Raw genomic sequence first — 19,017 nt, 5'->3', positions numbered from 1 at the left:
CATACAACATTCGGGCGGGGTAATGGTCCTTATCCCCAGGCCTGACGGGCGAGCCAGTTCTTCAAGGCAGTGCGGAAGGCCTGGACGGTGGAGAGGGTGCGAATCTCTACGGGGAGCTCGTTCCAAAGGGTCGGGGCCGCTACTGAGAAGGCCCTCCTCCTTGTGGTTGCCAGCCGACATTGGCTGGCCGATGGGATGCGGAGGAGGCCTAACCTATGAGATCTTATAGGTCGTAGGGAGGTAATTGGCAGAAGGCGGTCTCTCAAGTATCCAGATCCACTGCCATGTAGGGCTTTATGGGTGGTCAATAGCACCTTGAAGCGCATCCGGAGATCGACAGGTAGCCAGCGCAGCTCGCGGAGGATAGGTGTAATGCGGGTGAATCGGGGTGCACCCGCAATCACTCGCGCGGCTGCGTTCTGCACTAGCTGAAGTCGCCGGATGCTCTTCAAGGGCAGCCCCATGTAGAGCACATTGCAGTATTCCAGCCTAGAAATCACGAGGGCCCGAGTGACTGTTGTGAGGGCCTCCCGGTTCAGGTAGGGTCGCAACTGGCGCACCAGGCGTACCTGGGCGAATGCCCCCCTGGTCACAGCCGCTATATGATGGTCGAATGACAGCTGTGAATCCAGGAGGACTCCCAAGTTGCGAACCCTCTCTGAGGGGTGTAGAATTTGACCCCCCAGCCTGAGTGTTGGATTAGTGGCCGAATTTTTGGGAGGAAAACACAACAGCCACTCGGTCTTTTCTGGGTTGAGCACAAGCTTGTTAATCCTCATCCAGTTCATGACGGCTTCGAGCCCCCGGTCCATTACGTCAACCGCTTCATTGATTTGGCACGGGGCGGACAGATACAATTGAGTATCGTCCGCATATTGATGGTATCTAATCCCGTGCCTACGGATGATCTCTCCCAGCGGTTTCATGTAAATGTTAAATAGTAGGGGGGATAAGACCGAACCCTGCGGCACCCCATATTTCAGGGGCCTTGGGGACGATCTCTGCCCTCCCACTAACACCGACTGCGACCTGTCCGAGAGGTAGGAGGAGAACCACCGTAACACGGTGCCTCCCACTCCCACCTCCCGCAGTCTTCGCAGAAGGATACCATGGTCGATGGTATCGAAAGCCGCTGAGAGGTCAAGGAGGACCAGGATGGAGGGATGTCCTTCATCTCTGGCTCTCCAGAGATCATCCATCAATGCGACCAAGGCGGTTTCAGTGCTGTAACCGGGTCTGAAGCCTGACTGGAAGGGGTCTAGGTAGTCTGCTTCCTCCAAGGACCGTTGGAGCTGGAAGGCCACCACCTTCTCAACAACCTTCCCCAGGAAGGGGAGGTTGGAGACCGGGCGGTAGTTATTAAGGACAGCTGGATCAAGAGATGGCTTCTTCAGGAGGGGTCTCACCACCGCCGCCTTCAGTGCGGCGGGGAAGTTCCCCTCCCGAAGGGAGGCGGTTACAACCGCCTGGATCCAGCCTCGTGTCACCTCACTACAGTTAGAAACCAGCCATGAGGGACACGGATCCAAAGCACAGGTGGAGGAACTCACAGCTCTCATGGCCTTGTCCACATCCCCGGGGGTAACCTCCTGAAACTCAACCCAGAGCTGTTGTACTTGGTCCCCCTGAGTCTCGGCTGGAACTGCAGATGTGGAGTCCAAGTCCGTCCGAAACCGAGCAATTTTGTCCGCTAAGAATTGGGCATATTCTTCAGCTCTGCCCTGCAAGGGTTCCCCCGCCTCCCTTTTGTTCAGCAGGGAGGAGTCATGTGCAATCCATCGGAACTCCATGAACAACGTTCCTCCAGGCCTTCCTGTCCTCTACCATCCCCTGGAGTCCATTGAAGCTCACGCCGGCTGCTTCGGTGACTCCATCCAGCCACCTCCTTCTCTGCCGTCCCCTCCTTCTTCTTTTGCCCTCCATCGTTCCCAGCATGAGGCTCTTCTCCAGGGAGTCCTTCCTTCTCAACAGGTGGCCAAAGTACTTGAGATATATAGATAGATGGATGGATGGATAGATTGTTGTTGTGGTTAGTTGCAAGTGGTGTCCCACCCATCGTGGCCTCATGGACCATGTTCCTCCAGGCCTTCCTGTCCTCTCCCATCCTCTGGAATCCATTTAAGCTCACGCCGACTGCTTCGGTGACTCCATCCAGCCACCTCCTTCTCTGCTGTCCCCTTCTTCTTCTTTTGCCCTCCATCCTTCCCAGCATGAGGCTCTTCTCCAGGGAGTCCTTCTTCCTTCTCATTAGGTGGCCAAAGTCTTTGAGTTTCCTCTTCAGGACCTGGCCTTCTAAAGAGCAGTCAGGGTTGATCTCCTCTAGGACTGACCGGTTGGATGGCCTTGCAGTCCTTTAGAGGCACTTTGGGACATTAGTCTCCACTCGCCCCTCCCCTCCCAGCCCCTCCTCAACTGCCCACCCGGGGCTCCTTAGGGCCCCAACAGGAAGCAGTTGCTGGAGCTAAGCAGCCCCCAGGAGAAAGAGTTGGCAAAACAACACAGTTCAAATTGGATCGGACCGAGAAGGAGGCTCAGTGGAAGCACCTCACTGAGGATTAGGAGCACAGGCTTTCCAAGCAGAGGGAAGTCCTGCGGGAGTGCTAGGCCAGGTGCCGGCGCCTGGAGGCTCAGTGGGCTGAGATGGTCAGCCAGTTCCAGGCCATGATGCAGTCCCATTGGAATGAGGCCCTCTGGCTCTTCACCACCAGCGGCTCTTCCCTCCAGCCTTCGCCCAAAGCCCCCCACCAGGAGGCTGAAGCAGACCCCAAGTCGGAATTTCTGCCCCCCCTCCGACCCCCACAAAAAGACCCCGAAGGGGGAGACTCTCTGCAGCAACACAAGCATTCATTGCACGTATCCATCCCAGGGGCCAATATTTGAGGACCCCTGATTTAGTGCAATATAAAAAATGCAAATAATTTTTCTGCGGACCACCAAAATTTTCTCACGGACCCCCAGTTGGTGACAACTGTTCTAGTCCAACCTCCTGCCTAAAGAAGGAGCCTTATACAGAATAAAAGAGGTGGAAGGGACCCGAGAGATCTTCTAGTCCAACCCCCTTGAAGGGGCTGTCACAGAGAAGGCGGGGCCAACTTATTCTCCAAAGCACCAGAGAGCAGAAAGAGGAGTAACAGATGGAGACTTATCAAGAAGATATCCTGACAGCAAGAGCATTTCATCCTTCATTCATATCTTGCCCCCCTGAATTATGGGTCCTCCGTCAATGGAGGTTTTCAAGAATAAACTAGACAACCGTTTGACCGGGATGGTAGAAAGACTACTGTCTTGAGTAGGGGGCTGGACTAGAAGACCTCCGCGATCCCTTCCAGTCCTACCATTCTATGTTTCTAAGCTGCTTTTCTACCCCTCCGAAACGGCTCTGACCTTGACGTGAACCAATCTGAGCATTAAAAAATTGGAACCGTCCTTTTGGAAGTCAATCCATTTCCTGCACAGTCCCATTCAACGCCCTTTGAAAGGCTTCTGCAAATTCCTTAGCGACTTGCGCTCTGAACTCTGCCTGGAAGTGGATCAGCAGCCGGCGGAGTTCCTTTTCAGGAGAGAAAATAAAGATATCCCTAAAGTCTGCATCCTTGGGGCTTCCTGTATTTTTCAGAGTATAAGACGCACCTTTCCCCCCCTGAAAGAGAGTGGAAATGTTGGTGCGTCTTATACAACCAATACAGCCATCTTTGGCCCCCTGAAGCCCCATCCCCGCATCCCATTTTTGGGAAAAATGGCCCATTTTTGGCAAAAATGGAGGTATTTTTGCCTCTCCCCAGCAGCTCTTGGCAGGCTTCAGTAGGGCTGGGGAAAGGCAAAAATGTCCCCGTTTTTGCAAAAACCGGGCGGAAAATCGGCTATTTTTTGCAAAAATTGGGGGCGTTTTTGCCTCCCCCCCCCCCAGCCCTGCTGAAGCCTGCCGAGTGCTGCTGGGGGCCGGGGAGGACAAAACCTTTTTGTTTCTTACTTACCTCTTCGAAAGGTTCAAGTTTCTCCTTCGGTCTATTAGTAATTAGTAGAAAAGAACCTCTTTGGTCTTGTTAGGGCACCAGGGTAGAAAACAGGCGACTGGGAGTTCTAGTCCCGCCTTAGCCATGAAGGCCATCTGGGGGACTTTGGGCCAATCACCAGGCGACTGGGAGTTCTAGTCCTGCCTTAGCCATGAAGGCCATCTAGGGTACTTTGGGCCGATCACCAGGCGGCTGGGAGTTCTAGTCCCGCCTTAGCCATGAACGCCATCTGGGGGACTTTGGGCCGATCACCAGGCGACTGGGAGTTCTAGTCCCGCCTTAGCCATGAACGCCATTTGGGGGACTTTGGGCCAATCGCCAGGCGACCGGGAGTTCTAGTCCCGCCTTAGCCATGAACGCCATCTGGGGGACTTTGGGCCGATCGCCAGGTGACTGGGAGTTCTAGTCCCACCTTAGCCATGAGCGCCATCTGGGGGACTTTGGGCCGATCGCCAGGCGACCGGGAGTTCTAGTCCCGCCTTAGCCATGAGTGCCGTCTGGGGGACTTTGGCCCGATCGCCAGGTGACTGGGAGTTCTAGTCCCGCCTTAGCCATGAACGCCGTCTGGGGGACTTTGGGCCAATCGCCAGGCGACCGGGAGTTCTAGTCCCGCCTTAGCCATGAAGGCCATCTAGGGGACTTTGGGCCAATCGCCAGGCGACTGGGAGTTCTAGTCCCGCCTTAGCCCTGAAGGCCGTCTGGGGGACTTTGGGCCGATCGCCAGGCGACTGGGAGTTCTAGTCCCGCCTTAGCCCTGAAGGCCGTCTGGGGGACTTTGGGCCGATCGCCAGGCGACTGGGAGTTCTAGTCCCGCCTTAGCCCTGAAGGCCGTCTGGGGGACTTTGGGCCGATCGCCAGGCGACTGGGAGTTCTAGTCCCGCCTTAGCCATGAGCGCCATCTGGGGGACTTTGGGCCGATCGCCAGGCGACCGGGAGTTCTAGTCCCGCCTTAGCCATGAACACCATCTGGGGGACTTTGGGCCAGCCGCTCTCACTCAGCCCAGCCTGGAATAGCAATGAGGTCTCCTGCTCGAGCAGTGGGGGTGGGGGTGGGGTGGGGTCAGACTAGAAGACCTCCGAGGCCCCTTCCCACCCTGTCCTTCCGCGCTCTGTGACCTTTGCAAGCCTTCCCTTCCCCTCCGCCCAAAGGCTGCCTGGGTGTCCTGACCTCCTCCCGTGTCCTCCTCTCCTCCGCAGGTGCCCTGCTATTCCTACGGGCAGAAGCTGTCCAAGCTGGCCATCCTCAGGATCGCCTGTAACTATATCCTCTCCTTGGCCAGGCTGGCCGACCTCGACTACAGTGCCGACCACAGTAACCTGAGCTTCTCCGAATGCGTGGAGCAGTGCACCCGAACCCTGCAGGCCGAAGGCCGGTCCAAGAAGAGGAAGGTAGGGGTCTCGGGGGGGGGGGGCAGGAGGAGGAGGAGGAGGAGGAAGGGCTCTGCAGCTCTGGGGCTTTGTGAAGATTTGCAACAGCTGCTGTTTGGTGGTTTTATCAGCCTCTTATCTTTAAGGGTTTCCCCCCCCCCCTCCAGCCCCTGATTTATATTCTTCCACAGGCCAAACACTGGTTCCATCCCTTTTTTTTCCCTCTTTTAAACGCATTCTTTGAGGTTGGAATAACCTTGATGGAGTTATGCAAGGCTTAAGAATTTAAAACAGAGCAAGAGAGGCAGAACTTTGGCTGTGTGCTTGAGTCTTTCTTTCTCTGTCTCTTTCTTTCATTCTTTCTTTCTTTCCTTCTTTCCTTCTTTCCCTCCCCTCTTTTCTCTTCCTCCTCTCTCCCTCCTTCTTCTCTCTTCTTTTTCTACATCTTCCTTCCCTTCCTTCTCTTCCTTCCTTCCTCCCTCCCCCTTCCTTCCCTCCCTCAATCCTTCATTCATTCCTTCGTTTCTTCCTTCCTCCTTCTCATCCTCCCTCCTCTGCTTTCTCTTTTTTCCTCCCTTCTCCTTCCTTTTTCTTCTTCCTTCCTTCCTTCCTTCCCATCCTCCCTCCCCTCCTTCTTCCTTCCTTCCTTCCTTCCCCTTCCTTCCCTCCCTCAATCCTTCATTCATTCCTTCATTTCTTCATTCCTCCTTCTCATCCTCCCTCCCCTCCTTCTCTTCCTTCCTTCCTCCCTCCCCCATCCTTCCTTCCCTCAATCCATTCATTCCTTCGTTTCTTCCTTCCTCCTTCTCATCCTCCCTCCTCTGCTTTCTCTTTTTTCCTCCCTTCTCCTTCCTTTTTCTTCTTCCTTCCTTCCTTCCTTCCTTCCCATCCTCCCTCCCCTCCTTCTTCCTTCCTTCCTCCCTCCCCCTTCCTTCCCTCCCTCAATCCTTCATTCATTCCTTCATTTCTTCCTTCCTCCTTCTCATCCTCCCTCCCCTCCTTCTCTTCCTTCCTTCCTTCCTCCCTCCCCCTTCCTTCCTTCCCTCAATCCTTCATTCATTCCTTCATTTCTTCCATCCTCCCTCCCCTGCTTTCTCTTCTTTCCTCCCTTCCTCCTCCTTCCTTTTTCTCCTTCCTTCCTTCCTTCCTTCCTCCCTCCCTCCCTCCCTTCCTTCCTTCCTTCCTGGGACAACAGATAAGTGTAAAATATGGGTTTTCCTTAAGAGGGGGAAGAAGATGCCAATTGAACATCCTTTCCTTGACTTATTCGTGTTCCTAACAGCCGTGTTGGGGAAGCAGGAGTATTTTCCCAGCTCAGAACCCCAACCAAATGCCCCCCCCCAATACCATCACTGCTTTCACTGTCCCTGGGTGTCCTGAGAAAATCAGAGGCGTCAGAAAGCTGTTTCCAGCCCTCCCACCACCTCAGGAGGGTCCCGCCAGATGGGCTGTGCAAATGCATAAGTGTCCTTCGAGGTCATCAGGACGTTCCCTGACTTCTTGCTGTAGACACAGGACAGGTGGTCCTCAATGTATGACCACAATGACCCCCCCAAGTTTCTGTCACTAAGAAAGACAGTTGCTAAGTGACCCTGAGGACACAGAGAAACCCCCAAGTGCTTCAAAGACCCTCTAAAAACAGTGTTTCTCAACCTTGGCCACTTGAAGATGTCCGGACTTCAACTCCCAGAATTCCCCAGCCAGCATTCGCTGGCTGGGGAATTCTGGGAGTTGGAGTCCAGACATCTTCAAGTGGCCAAGGTTGAGAAATATTGCTCTAAAAGGATGCAAATGACCAGCTGTCTGCAAGGAATATAAATCCTTCTATTCCTCACTGTCCAGTCAGAGCTGAAGAGGCTTCTTGGAGGAGGAGAAAAAAATCAGTCACCTCCTGGAAAAAAGCACTTTTGGGACAATCAGGACCTGGAGGATGGAGGATCTCTGCAGATCCCCTTCTAGGATTTCCCTTCTGTCTTTTGAAGGATTCGGAGAAGCTGAATCAGAGGCTCCAGATGTTATATTTTTACTGGGGTCTTGTGAGTCACCTTCCGTGATCCTCTATCTCTTTTTTTTTACTGCATGGAATTTGAGGGGGGGGGTGTCCTTCTTTCCCCCCCCCCTCCTTCAACTTGTTTTTACAATAGGAAGGGAAGGGAGAATGTTGCCTTCTGTCCTGTCCAATTCCCATTTGCTCAAGTGCTGGATTCCTTCACGGACTGAAAAAGGGGGCCAAGAAATGGCTTAGCCATGACAACCTTCTCATTGATGCCCTAATCGTCGTCAATGGGCCTTTAAAATAAACCTTTAAAAAAAAAAGATGATATTTCGCGTTTTTAATGGGCTGTTTAGCGACTTCGACAAGTATAATTTTCCCTGAGAAGGAAAAAGTTGCATTCCTCTCCCATCGCACTTTCATCCCTTAGTATAACAGGACCGTTTCTGAAAGCTGCCCACTTTAGCTTTCGTAATAAGAATCATTTTTATTTACAGCCAGAAGTTCACAAAAAGAAAAACCTTTATGTTAATCTCACTTGATTAAATCATCAGAAAGTGGGAGACCAGGAATTTTAGTCCTATCTTTGCCATGAAATTTGTTTGGGTGACTTTGGGCCAATCCCCGGGAGACTGGGAGTTCTAGTCCCGCCTTAGCCATGAAAGCCATCTGGGTGACTTTGGGCCAATCACCAGGAGACTGGGAGTTCTAGCCCCGCCTTAGCCATGAAAGACATCTGGGTGACTTTGGGCCAATCGCCAGGAGACTGGGAGTTCTAGCCCCGCCTTAGCCATGAAAGCCATCTGGGTGACTTTGGGCCAATCCCCAGGAGACTGGGAGTTCTAGTCCCGCCTTAGCCATGAAAGCCATCTGGGTGACTTTGGGCCAATCACCAGGAGACTGGGAGTTCTAGTCCCGCCTTAGCCATGAAAGCCATCTGGGTGACTTTGGGCCAATCACCAGGAGACTGGGAGTTCTAGTCCCGCCTTAGCCATGAAAGATATCTGGGTATGAAAAACTGACTGGGTGACTTTGGGCCAATCACCAGGAGACTGGGAGTTCTAGTCCTGCCTTAGCCATGAAAGCCGTCTGGGTATGAAAAACTGACTGGGTGACTTTGGGCCAATCACCAGGAGACTGGGAGTTCTAGTCCCGCCTCAAGTATGAAAAACTGACTGGGTGACTTTGGGCCAATCACCAGGAGATAGGGAGTTCTAGTCCCTCTTTAGCCATGAAAGCCAATTGGGTGACTTTGGGCCAATCACCGGGAGACTGGGAGTTCTAGTCCCGCCTTAGCCATGAAAGCTATCTGGGTGACTTTGGGCCAATCACCGGGAGACTGGGAGTTCTAGTCCCGCCTTAGCCATGAAAGCTATCTGGGTGACTTTGGGCCAATCACCGGGAGACTGGGAGTTCTAGCCCCGCCTTAGCCATGAAAGCCAACTGGGTGACTTTGGGCCAATCACCAGGAGACTGGGAGTTCTAGTCCCGCCTCAAGTATGAAAAACTGACTGGGTGACTTTGGGCCAATCACCAGGAGATAGGGAATTCTAGTCCCTCTTTAGCCATGAAAGCCAACTGGGTGACTTTGGGCCAATCACCAGGAGACTGGGAGTTCTAGCCCTGCCTTAGCCATGAAAGCCATCTGGGTGACTTTGGGCCAATCCCCAGGAGACTGGGAGTTCTAGTCCCACCTTAGCCGTGAAAGACATCTGGGTGACTTTGGGCCAATCACCAGGACGCTGGGAGTTCTAGTCCCACCTCAAGTATGAAAAACTGACTGGGTGACTTTGGGCCAATCACCAGGAGATAGGGAGTTCTAGTCCCTCTTTAGCCATGAAAGCCAACTGGGTGACTTTGGGCCAATCACCAGGAGACTGGGAGTTCTAGCCCTGCCTTAGCCATGAAAGCCATCTGGGTGACTTTGGGCCAATCACCGGGAGACTGGGAGTTCTAGCCCCGCCTTAGCCATGAAAGCCATCTGGGTGACTTTGGGCCAATCACCAGGAGACTGGGAGTTCTAGTCCCGCCTTAGCCATGAAAGCCATCTGGGTGACTTTGGGCCAATCACCAGGAGACTGGGAGTTCTAGTCCCGCCTTAGCCATGAAAGATATCTGGGTATGAAAAACTGACTGGGTGACTTTGGGCCAATCACCAGGAGACTGGGAGTTCTAGTCCTGCCTTAGCCATGAAAGCCGTCTGGGTATGAAAAACTGACTGGGTGACTTTGGGCCAATCACCAGGAGACTGGGAGTTCTAGCCCTGCCTTAGCCATGAAAGCCAACTGGGTGACTTTGGGCCAATCCCCAGGAGACTGGGAGTTCTAGTCCCACCTTAGCCGTGAAAGACATCTGGGTGACTTTGGGCCAATCACCAGGACGCTGGGAGTTCTAGTCCCACCTCAAGTATGAAAAACTGACTGGGTGACTTTGGGCCAATCACCAGGAGATAGGGAGTTCTAGTCCCTCTTTAGCCATGAAAGCCATCTGGGTGACTTTGGGCCAATCACCAGGAGATCGGGAGTTCTAGTCCCGCTTTAGCCATGAAAGCCAACTGGGTGGGAGGAGAGAGAAGGAAAGAATCTTAGGGTTTTTTTCACCACCTTGAGTTGTTCCTAAAAAAAAAAAGAATTAAGGTGGCGTGCAAATAAATAAAAAACATTTCACCCTTAGAATAAGAAGGTTGTTAGGTCACGAAATGACCCTGAAAAGATATTTCTAGTTGCAATGAGGCCAATCTACCTCAACTAGTACCGTGGGACATTTGCAAATATTTTTAGTGGACAACGGTTGAAATCTGTTGCTTCTCTGGGTTGTGAGTAATTAAATAATCCAAGTAAATCACATGCAAAGTTGAGGGAGAATTAATCCACACACACACACACACACACACGACCAAGTTTCATAACTTAAGAACTGCAGGGATCCGCTGAACAACGGTGGCGAGAAAGGCTGCAAAATGAGGCAAATCTCACTTAACAGCCACCCTGTTTAGGAACAGAAATTTTAGACTCCATTCTGGTCGTAATTCAAGCACTATAAGTTTTCTCGGTGGCTCCTTCCGCCCTATCAAATTCTGAGCTTACAGCAGGATCCAGAGATTTCCTACATGGATCCTCAGGGATCCTTGCTAATCCTTCCCCGGATCCCTTCTTTGGAAGTGCTCCACTATGACTGGTCCATATTACCTTGGTCCATATTGCCATTTTATTTAAAAAAAGATGTGGAGACTCTAGAAAGAGTGCAGAGAAGAGCAACAAAGAGGATTAGGGGACTGGAGGCTAAAACAGATGAAGAACTGGGTATGTCTAGTTTAATGGAAAGAAGGACCAGGGGAGACATGATAGCAGTCTTCCAATATCTCAGGGGTTGCCCCAAAGAAGAGGGAGTCAAGCTATTCTCCAAGGCACCTGAACACAGGACAAGAAGCAATGGGTGGAAACTAATCAAGGACAGAAGCAACCTAGAACTAAGGAGAAATTTCTTAACAGGACGATTAACCAGTGGAACAGAAGTTGCCTCCAGAAGTTTTTGATGCTCCATCAGTGGAGGTTTTTAAGAGATTAGACAACCATTTGAAAGGGTATAAATTCTCCTGCTTGAGCAGGGGGTTGGACTAGAAGACCTCCAAGGTCCCTCCCAACCCTGTTGCCCTCTTATTCCCTTACTTCCACGTCCTCAGGTCTTTCAAACCCAGAAGCCTAGCATGAGTCCTTCAAAACATCCATCCTACCACTCCTTCCTCGACTGGAAAATACCCTCGGAGAGAAGCACCGAGTTTTCCCAGCCGTCCTTCCCCTCCTTCGCACCCACCCGCCACTCTGTCTCCAGCGTTTGAAAGATAATATTCTTTGCTTCATTAGTTTTTCCGAATGTAACGAGCCTCCCCCCCCAACACACACACACACATACCCCTCATTGAAAGAGGTGGAAGGGGGGGGCAGGAAGCTGCTGACCTGTAGCTGCTTAGCTTGCAAGCCCCTCCGTGCCGGGGTGGAGGGGTGGGGGGGGCTGCATGCACAGAGGCCTTTTTGGTTCTGATTAGTTATTTCGCTGGTGAGCAATTTTGTGGAGCAGAGGGAAGCTGGGGCTGAGCAGGGAGGGCTTCCCTCCTCCTCCTCCTCCCCCCCCCCCGGCTTTGGTCTTCTGGCAGTCCCAGACTCCAGATGTTCAGAGTGCTGGTTGGGAAGTCCTACTGGCGCCAGTCGGGGCAGAGGCCAGGGGAAAGGCACGCGAGCTGGAACCGAAAACACTCAGTCATTGCAGGATTTGGCTTCCCCCCAGCTCTCCGCTGGCACATTCCCCAGCATACTCCTAGCCATCTGTTCCAAAAAAACACTTTCAGGCCCTCATCATCACTCAAGATGCAACATGGAGAACAGCTGCTAGAGAGGAGCAGGACGGCGGGGGGGGGGGGGGACCCAGCAAAAGGACGCTTTGTGAGGGAGGAAGCTGGACTCATAAATAACAGCAGAAGAATCTCTATAAAAGCCCAAGGCTCGAATTGATTTCTGGGTTTTAATCATTTCCCCCCCCCCCCGTCCCTTTCGCAGGCACAATTGGGGGGCATGGGGGAAAAAAAATAAAAAGGGTCATCGTAAGGCCCCCACCTGGAATCCTGCATTCATTTTTGGTCACCACACTTCAAAAAAGAAGTTGAGATTTGGGGAAAGTGCAGAGAAGAGCAACAAAGAGGATTAGGGGACTGGAGGCTAAAACATACGAAGAACGGTTGCAGGAACTGGGTATGTCTAGTTTAATGAAAAGAAGGATTTAGGGGAGACATGATAGCAGTCTTCCAATATCTCAGGGGTTGCCCCAAAGAAGAGGGAATCAAGCTATTCTCCAAGGCACCTGAGGGTAGAACAAGAAGCAATGGGTGGAAACTAATCAAGGAGAGAAGCAACCTAGAACTAAGGAGAAATTTCCTAACAGTGAGGACAATTAACCAGTGGAACATCTTGTCTCCAGAAGTTGTGAATGCTCCAACACTGGGAGTTTTAAAGGAAAGATTGGAGCTAAGGTCCTTGAAATTAGAATCATAGGATTGCAAGGGCCCGTGGAGGTCTTCTAGTCTAACCCGCTACTCAAGGCAGGAGACCTTATGCCATTTCATTCATTTGCTTGTCCTGTCTAGTTTTGGAAACCTCCACTGAGGGTTCTCCAACAACTCCAGGAGACAATCTGTTCTACTGTTTGGTTGTACAGTCAGAAAAGTTCTCCCTACTTCTAAAGTTGGTTCTCTCCTTGGCAATTTCCCACCCTTTTCTTCTCGTCCTGCCTTGGAGAACCTTAGAGAATAATATTATGTTTAATAACAATATTTTTTAACAATAAATAAATAATAAGCCAATCCCCTCTTTGACAGGGTAGACATATCTAGCTTCCTGTACGTCAGTGAACTTATTCCTATACAATACATCTTCTAGCTACCTATGTACACACATTCCTCTTATAACTGTTATTCTGTTTTATATACATAGAAATGCAAATAAATCAAATCAAAATCAAATCAAATACAGTCTAGCTTAAATTCCCCCCCCCTCTTATTAATTATGCGGTTTTATGGCTGTTTCCTAATTTCTTCATCTTTTTTCCTTCAATGCTTTCTTATTCTTTGCATCTTTACTGCAGCCATTTGCCCCATGAATCCCGTACTAAGTAGCACTCGGATTCTCCTTTTGCCTTCTCTTTCTTTTGTAAGTCTGTCCAGAAAGAAAAGATATAAACACGCCAGGGGCACAAGAAGATCGTAGGGACGATTGCTAGGAAGTTCATTCTGGCGCTGCTAGCCTTTGATGCTTGAGGGCTGGAAACAGGTGGCGGAGCTCAGGGGGAGCTGTTGAAATGAATGCATCTGCCTAGCCCTTTGATTTTAATGTTCCTTACGGTCCCTTCGGCAGCTGGGGGTGAGACACTAAAAAAAACAAAAAAAACACAAACCTCGGTTTTACCACGCTGCTTACAAAAGTCCGAAGTCATTTCCAGTGCTATTCGGAGGTGATATTCAGCCAGTTTGGACCGGTTCACCTGAATGGATAGCGGAAATCGCAGGTAGCAATAGCAATAGCAGTTAGACTTATATAGCGCTTCATAGGGCTTTTAGCCCTCTCTAAGCGGTTTACAGAGTCAGCATATCGCCCCCAACAATCTGATAGATAATAGATAGATAGATAGATAGATAGATAGATAGATAGATAGATAGATAGATGATAGATAGATAGATAGATAGATAGATAGATAGATAGATAGATAGATAGATAGCAATAGCAATAGCAATAGCAATAGCAATAGCAGTTAGACTTATCTACTGCTTCATAGGGCTTTCAGCCCTCTCTAAGTGGTTTACAGAGTCAGCGTATCGCCCCCAACAATCCGATAGATAATAGATAGATAGATAGATAGATAGATAGATAGATAGATAGATAGATAGATAGATAGATAGATAGCAATAGCAATAGCAATAGCAATAGCAATAGCAATAGCAGTTAGACTTATATAGCGCTTCATAGGGCTTTCAGCCCTCTCTAAGCGGTTTACAGAGTCAGCATATCACCCCCACAATCCGGGTCCTCAATTTACCCACCTCGGAAGGATGGAAGTCTGAGTCAACCCTGAGCCGGTGAGATTTGAACAGCCGAACTGCAGAACTGCAGTCAGCTGAAGTAGCCTGCAGTGCTGTATTTAACCACTGCGCCACCTCGGCCGCTCACCTGCTCTACAATATGTGGTCTTATTTAGACACGTTTTTGAGGCCGGGTGCATGTGTGGAAGGCACGTGCGTGAGCCGGGGGGGGGGGGCGAACCGGTGGTAACAAAAGGTGGAGCCCAACCCTGGTGCCATTGTAACTTTGAATGGTCTCTAAGTGAGGAGCAACCTGAGTGGTGGCATGTAGGCTTTTATCTGGATGGGTTTCTCAACTTGAGCCATTTTGACACCTGAGGACTTCAACTCCCAGAATCCCCCAGCCAGCATGCTGGGAGTTGAAGTCCACCCAGCTTAAAATGGCCGCTCTTGAGACACACGGATCTCCAACCATGTTTCTGTTTGGTTTACACCGATTCTTATGTGCCGGTGATGGTGAAACTTTTTGGCACCGAGTGCCCAAACCAGAAGGTGTGTGGGTGCCAGAGAACCAGACACCCGAAGACCAGCTGGCCAGGGTGCATATGTGTGCAAGCCAGCTGGTCTTCGTGTTTCTGGCACACGCATGAGCACTGGCCAATTGGTCTTCGCATGTGCCAGAGCACCAGACACCCGAAAACCAGCTGCCTGGCATGTGCATGCCTGGATTTTGGCGTTTTGGCTTTTTTCAAGCTGTTTTCAAGCTGTTTTCAAGCTGTTTTGGGGGGTATTTTCAGGGCATTTTTCCAGCCGTTTTTGGCCTGGGAAACAGCCAAAAACCGGGCCTTTTCATGCCATTTTCCAGGCTGTTTTCAGGACAATTTTGTGGCTAATTTGGCCTGGAAACAGCCTGGAAAACAGCCAAAAACCAGGCCGTTTTCATGCCATTTTCCAGGCTGTTTTCAGGACATTTTGGGGGCTAATTTGGCATGAAAACAGCCAGAAAAAGGCCTGAAAAACGGCCTGTTTTGGGGGCATTTGGGGGGATGTTTTCTGCCGCTCTGCACCTGAAAAGAAGAGCAGCTGGCGACAGCGCATGTGCCCACAGAGAGAGCTCTGTGTGCCACCTCTGGCTAGCGTGCCATAGGTTGGCCACCATGGTTATCTGCTATCCAGTTCGAAGATCTTAAGATCCTAAATAGGGTCAGACCAAATAAAAGGAATTACGATTGAATTAACCTCTGTACTCAGTCAACCCTCTTAAGGTTCCTTAATTATGTATTTAATGAAAATTTCTTTAGGTGTTCAGGAGGCAAAGGATGATATTAGGGATCTGAAAAATGTTAGCAGTAAGTTGTTTAAGAGCGTTCCATCGGAATGTCTTGGCGCTGTGGAAAAGAGAAGCTTGGAATGCATTCGTTGAAAGAACTAAATCAGAGTTTTGTCTCTAGGAAGATAAATGTTTTGACTGCCTTATTTCTCCTGACTCTGCATATTTGCACTGCGGGGAAGATAATCTTCACGGTTAGAGGCAAGGAAATAAGGTCCCTTGGTTTAATCTGAATTAATGTATCAGGATAGATTGCTTTCAACTAAAAATCTGTTGCTGGCATTCAGAAGCTTGACACCAAAAAAGTTAATTAAGCCGTGCTCAAGGGAGTGCACAGCGCCGAGCCAAGGATTTGTTGAATCTGCCTCAAGGTTGCAAGATAGCAAAGAAATTTTCAAGTTCAGGGTGGGCCTTCCAATGCCGCTCGTCCTGCTATCAGCGTCTCACGTTCCCCATCCTTTCGCCTGACATATTCACCCAACAACTGGCCAGCCCTGCTTAAAAAAAAGATGCACCCCCTAACTTTGACTGTTATGTGCTGACATGCCTAAGATAAAGAGTAGTAAACATTCCCTCTTCCCTTTTGGAGCACTAAGATGAGGCAGGGAAGTTGAAGGTCCCCTTCTGAGGTCGTTTTCTCACTCTAAAATATGGCCTCTGTGTTAATCAAGTCCTGGGTTTATTTTCAGATGGTCTCCTCGGCATTTAAGCCATTTCCCATCATCTACAAAACTCTGTTGATTGGAAGAGAATCGGATGGGATGGGATGGGGTGGAACAGAAGAATCAAGTAGGGTAGGAATAGGGTAGGAATAGGATAGGATAGGATAGGAATAGGAATAGGAATAGGGTAGAAATAAGTAGGGATAAGAATAGAATAGGAATAGGGTAGGATAGGATAGGAATAGGATAGGAATAGGGTAGGGTAGGGTAGGATAGGATAGGGATAAGGATAAGGATAGGATAGGAATAGGGTAGGGTAGGATATGATAGGTTAGGAATACGATAGGGTAGGATAGGATAGGGATAGGGATGATAGGATAGGAATAGGATGGGGTAGGGTAGGGTAGGGTAGGAATAGGATAGGAATAGGATAGGGACAGGAATAGGAATAAGAATAGGATAGGAGTAGGGTAGGATAGGATAGGATAGGAATAGGATAGGAATAGGGTAGGGTAGGGTAGGGTAGGATAGGATAGGTTAGGAATAGGGTAGGGTAGGATAGGATAGGGATAGGGATAAGGGTACGATAGGAATAGGATAGGGTAGGATAGGATAGGAATAGGATAGGAATAGGGTAGGGTAGGGTAGGATAGGAATAGAATAGGGATAGGAATAGGAATAGGATAGGGTAGGGTAGGGTAGGGTAGGATAGGATAGGAATAGGAATAGGATAGGAATAGGGTAGGATAGGAAAGGACAAAATAGAATCGAAATAGAATGGAATGGAATAGCATAGAATAGAATAGCACAGAACAGAATAGAATAAGGGATAGAATAGAATAGAATAGAATAGAATAATAGAATGGAACAGAACAGACCGTCTGACAAGCAAAGTCATTGGGGAAGCCAGATTTGCTTAACAACCGTGTTACTAATTTAACAACTGCTGTGATTCCCTTGAACAACCATGGCAAGCAAGACGGTAAAATGGGGTAAAACTCACTTAAAAATGCTCTCTCACGTAGCAAAAATGTTGGGCTCAGTTGTGGCCACAAGTTGAGAACTATCTGTACTCAGCCTCTACTCTCTGCTCTACGTGGCCCACTTACCTCCATTCTTACCACCTGCCCTACACTGGAAGCGGGAGATCTCCTTAAGTAGCCTGATTTTCTCAGATAATAATCATTTGAAGCAGTGTTTCTCAACTTTGACAACTTGAAGTCCACAGGACTTCAAGTTGCCAAGGTTGAGAAACACTGCACGAGTGGCGGAGACTGAAAACACCCAGTTACTCCTTCCTCCTGCTATCCTGGTTAGTATTAAGCTGAGGTTCACGTAACCAAGGGAAAAATGTTGTTCCTAAACAATTGAGATCGTTGGTTATGACCATCCAACTAGCTTGTCTCCAGCTAACATTCCATGGATGCAAAGTTGAGTAGGGTGAGGACCATGGCAACGGCTGTTTCTACTTTTAGTTGACTTCATCATCGTGGTGAAGGACGTAATGTTCTTCAGAGATCTTCCAACTTATTTATGGAGCACAGCGACACCCGTGTCAATCAAAGGCTGGCAAATGACAGGCATTCCTCATTCCCTTTCTTTGATTCTATTGCGTTTGTTTTCAGGAATGACAACCGGAGGGTGGACTGAGCAGAAGAACGGAGCAGATGATTCGTTCCCGTCTTCTCAGAAGCACCCGTGTCCCCAATGGAGGGAGCAGAAAGCATCTGTCGTTTGAAGACCGTCTACGGGAACACCCATTTGGAGAAGATGGAGACCTTTCCTTCTGCGGTTTTCTTCTGAAGCCCACCTCGTTTTAGTATCTGTGGAGAAGCTTCTCCCTCTGCTCCGTAGCAAAGACCAGCCCCCATTGTAATGACATTGCAAGTGCCAAAGAGCTGGTTGCGTTTCTGTATTGCCTCCTCAAATCCAGAGATTATGATCCATACATTCTGTAAATTTCAGTGGCCAGCCATATAAATCAGGGGTCTGTTGAGATGTGGAAGAAGTCGTGGTTTCTTTTGGTGGAATGCACGTTCAAAATGTGTAGGTCAGGGGTGTGTCACTCCCGGTTCGGTCTGGTTTGACTGAACCGGTGGTGGAATTCAGGCCTGGGTCACAGAACCGGCAGCGACTCAGGCCTGACACACACACACACACACAAACCAGTTTTTAGCAATAGCAATAGCAGTTAGACTTATATGCCGCTTCATAGGGCTTTCAGCCCTCTCTACAGAGTCAGCTTATCGCCCCCACAGTCTGGGTCCTCATTTCACCCACCTCGGAAGGATGGAAGGCTGAGTCAACCCTGAGCCAGTGAGATTTGAACCGCTGAACTGCAGATAACAGTCAGCTGAAACGGCCTGCAGTACAGCACTCTAACCACTGCGCCACCTTGGCTCTTATATTTTTCCGGTGTCTTCTGCTGTTGCTGGCATGGTTCTGTGTATGCGCAGAGTAATTTTTAGTCAAATGCGCAAGGAACGCGCAGCCAGCGTGCGCACGAGGGAAGCAAAGCACACGCGGTTCAGGAACTCACCCCTGGTGCAGGTGATTGTAGAGGGAAGGGGTGGCAAAGCCCGTTGAAAGTAATGGGTGCGGAGTCAGAACTGACAAACTTTTCTGTCACTAAATCCAGTTCTATGTACCTGAAAACAGAAACACTAAAGTCATCGAGAAGCAGCCGGTGTGCCAGGCGTGAAGGATCAGATCCAGATTTGAAGGTCTAATCAAATTGATTGATTGCTAAAAAGTCAATGCACAGGCATTTTCTTCAGCTGCTTAGAACAGGAACGATGGAATTCAAGGGAGGTTGGGTTGAGTCCATTTGTGACTACCTAGAGATTCTAAGCTGATTCCTCTTTTGACGCCACCCTCAAGTTCTCCGCTCTTTTTCCTACACTGTGCTATTGTTCCACACTTTTTTCCCCTTCGCCTTCACCAAATTTTGCTTATTTAAAAGAGCCAGCTTTTCTGGGTGAAAAATCATGATAAACAGCAAAGCAATAGCAATAGCAGTTAGACTTATATACCGCTTCATAGGGCTTTCAGCCCTCTCTAAGCAGTTTACAGAGTCAGCATATTGC

The 19,017-nt window shown here is 49.6% G+C and overlaps 1 protein-coding gene across 1 annotated transcript in view; it reads left to right on the top strand.

Annotated features, from left to right (window-relative positions):
• ATOH8 (atonal bHLH transcription factor 8) overlaps nucleotides 1–18,103 on the top strand; it is a 26,920-nt gene extending 8,817 nt beyond the window's left edge. The window contains exons 2-3 of the mRNA XM_032226648.1: nucleotides 5,211–5,402; nucleotides 17,557–18,103. Coding sequence (XP_032082539.1) covers nucleotides 5,211–5,402; nucleotides 17,557–17,562 — 198 coding nt within the window. The 3' untranslated portion in view covers nucleotides 17,563–18,103. The remainder of the gene's footprint in view (nucleotides 1–5,210; nucleotides 5,403–17,556) is intronic.
• The last annotated feature ends 914 nt before the right edge of the window (nucleotides 18,104–19,017 follow it).

Source organism: Thamnophis elegans, chromosome 11 (assembly GCF_009769535.1).
Source record: "Thamnophis elegans isolate rThaEle1 chromosome 11, rThaEle1.pri, whole genome shotgun sequence".
NCBI classification, from domain to species: Eukaryota; Metazoa; Chordata; class Lepidosauria; order Squamata; family Colubridae; genus Thamnophis; species Thamnophis elegans.
The sequence above is the reverse complement of the archived record's forward strand: the minus strand, read 5'-3'. Positions and strand labels throughout refer to the sequence as shown.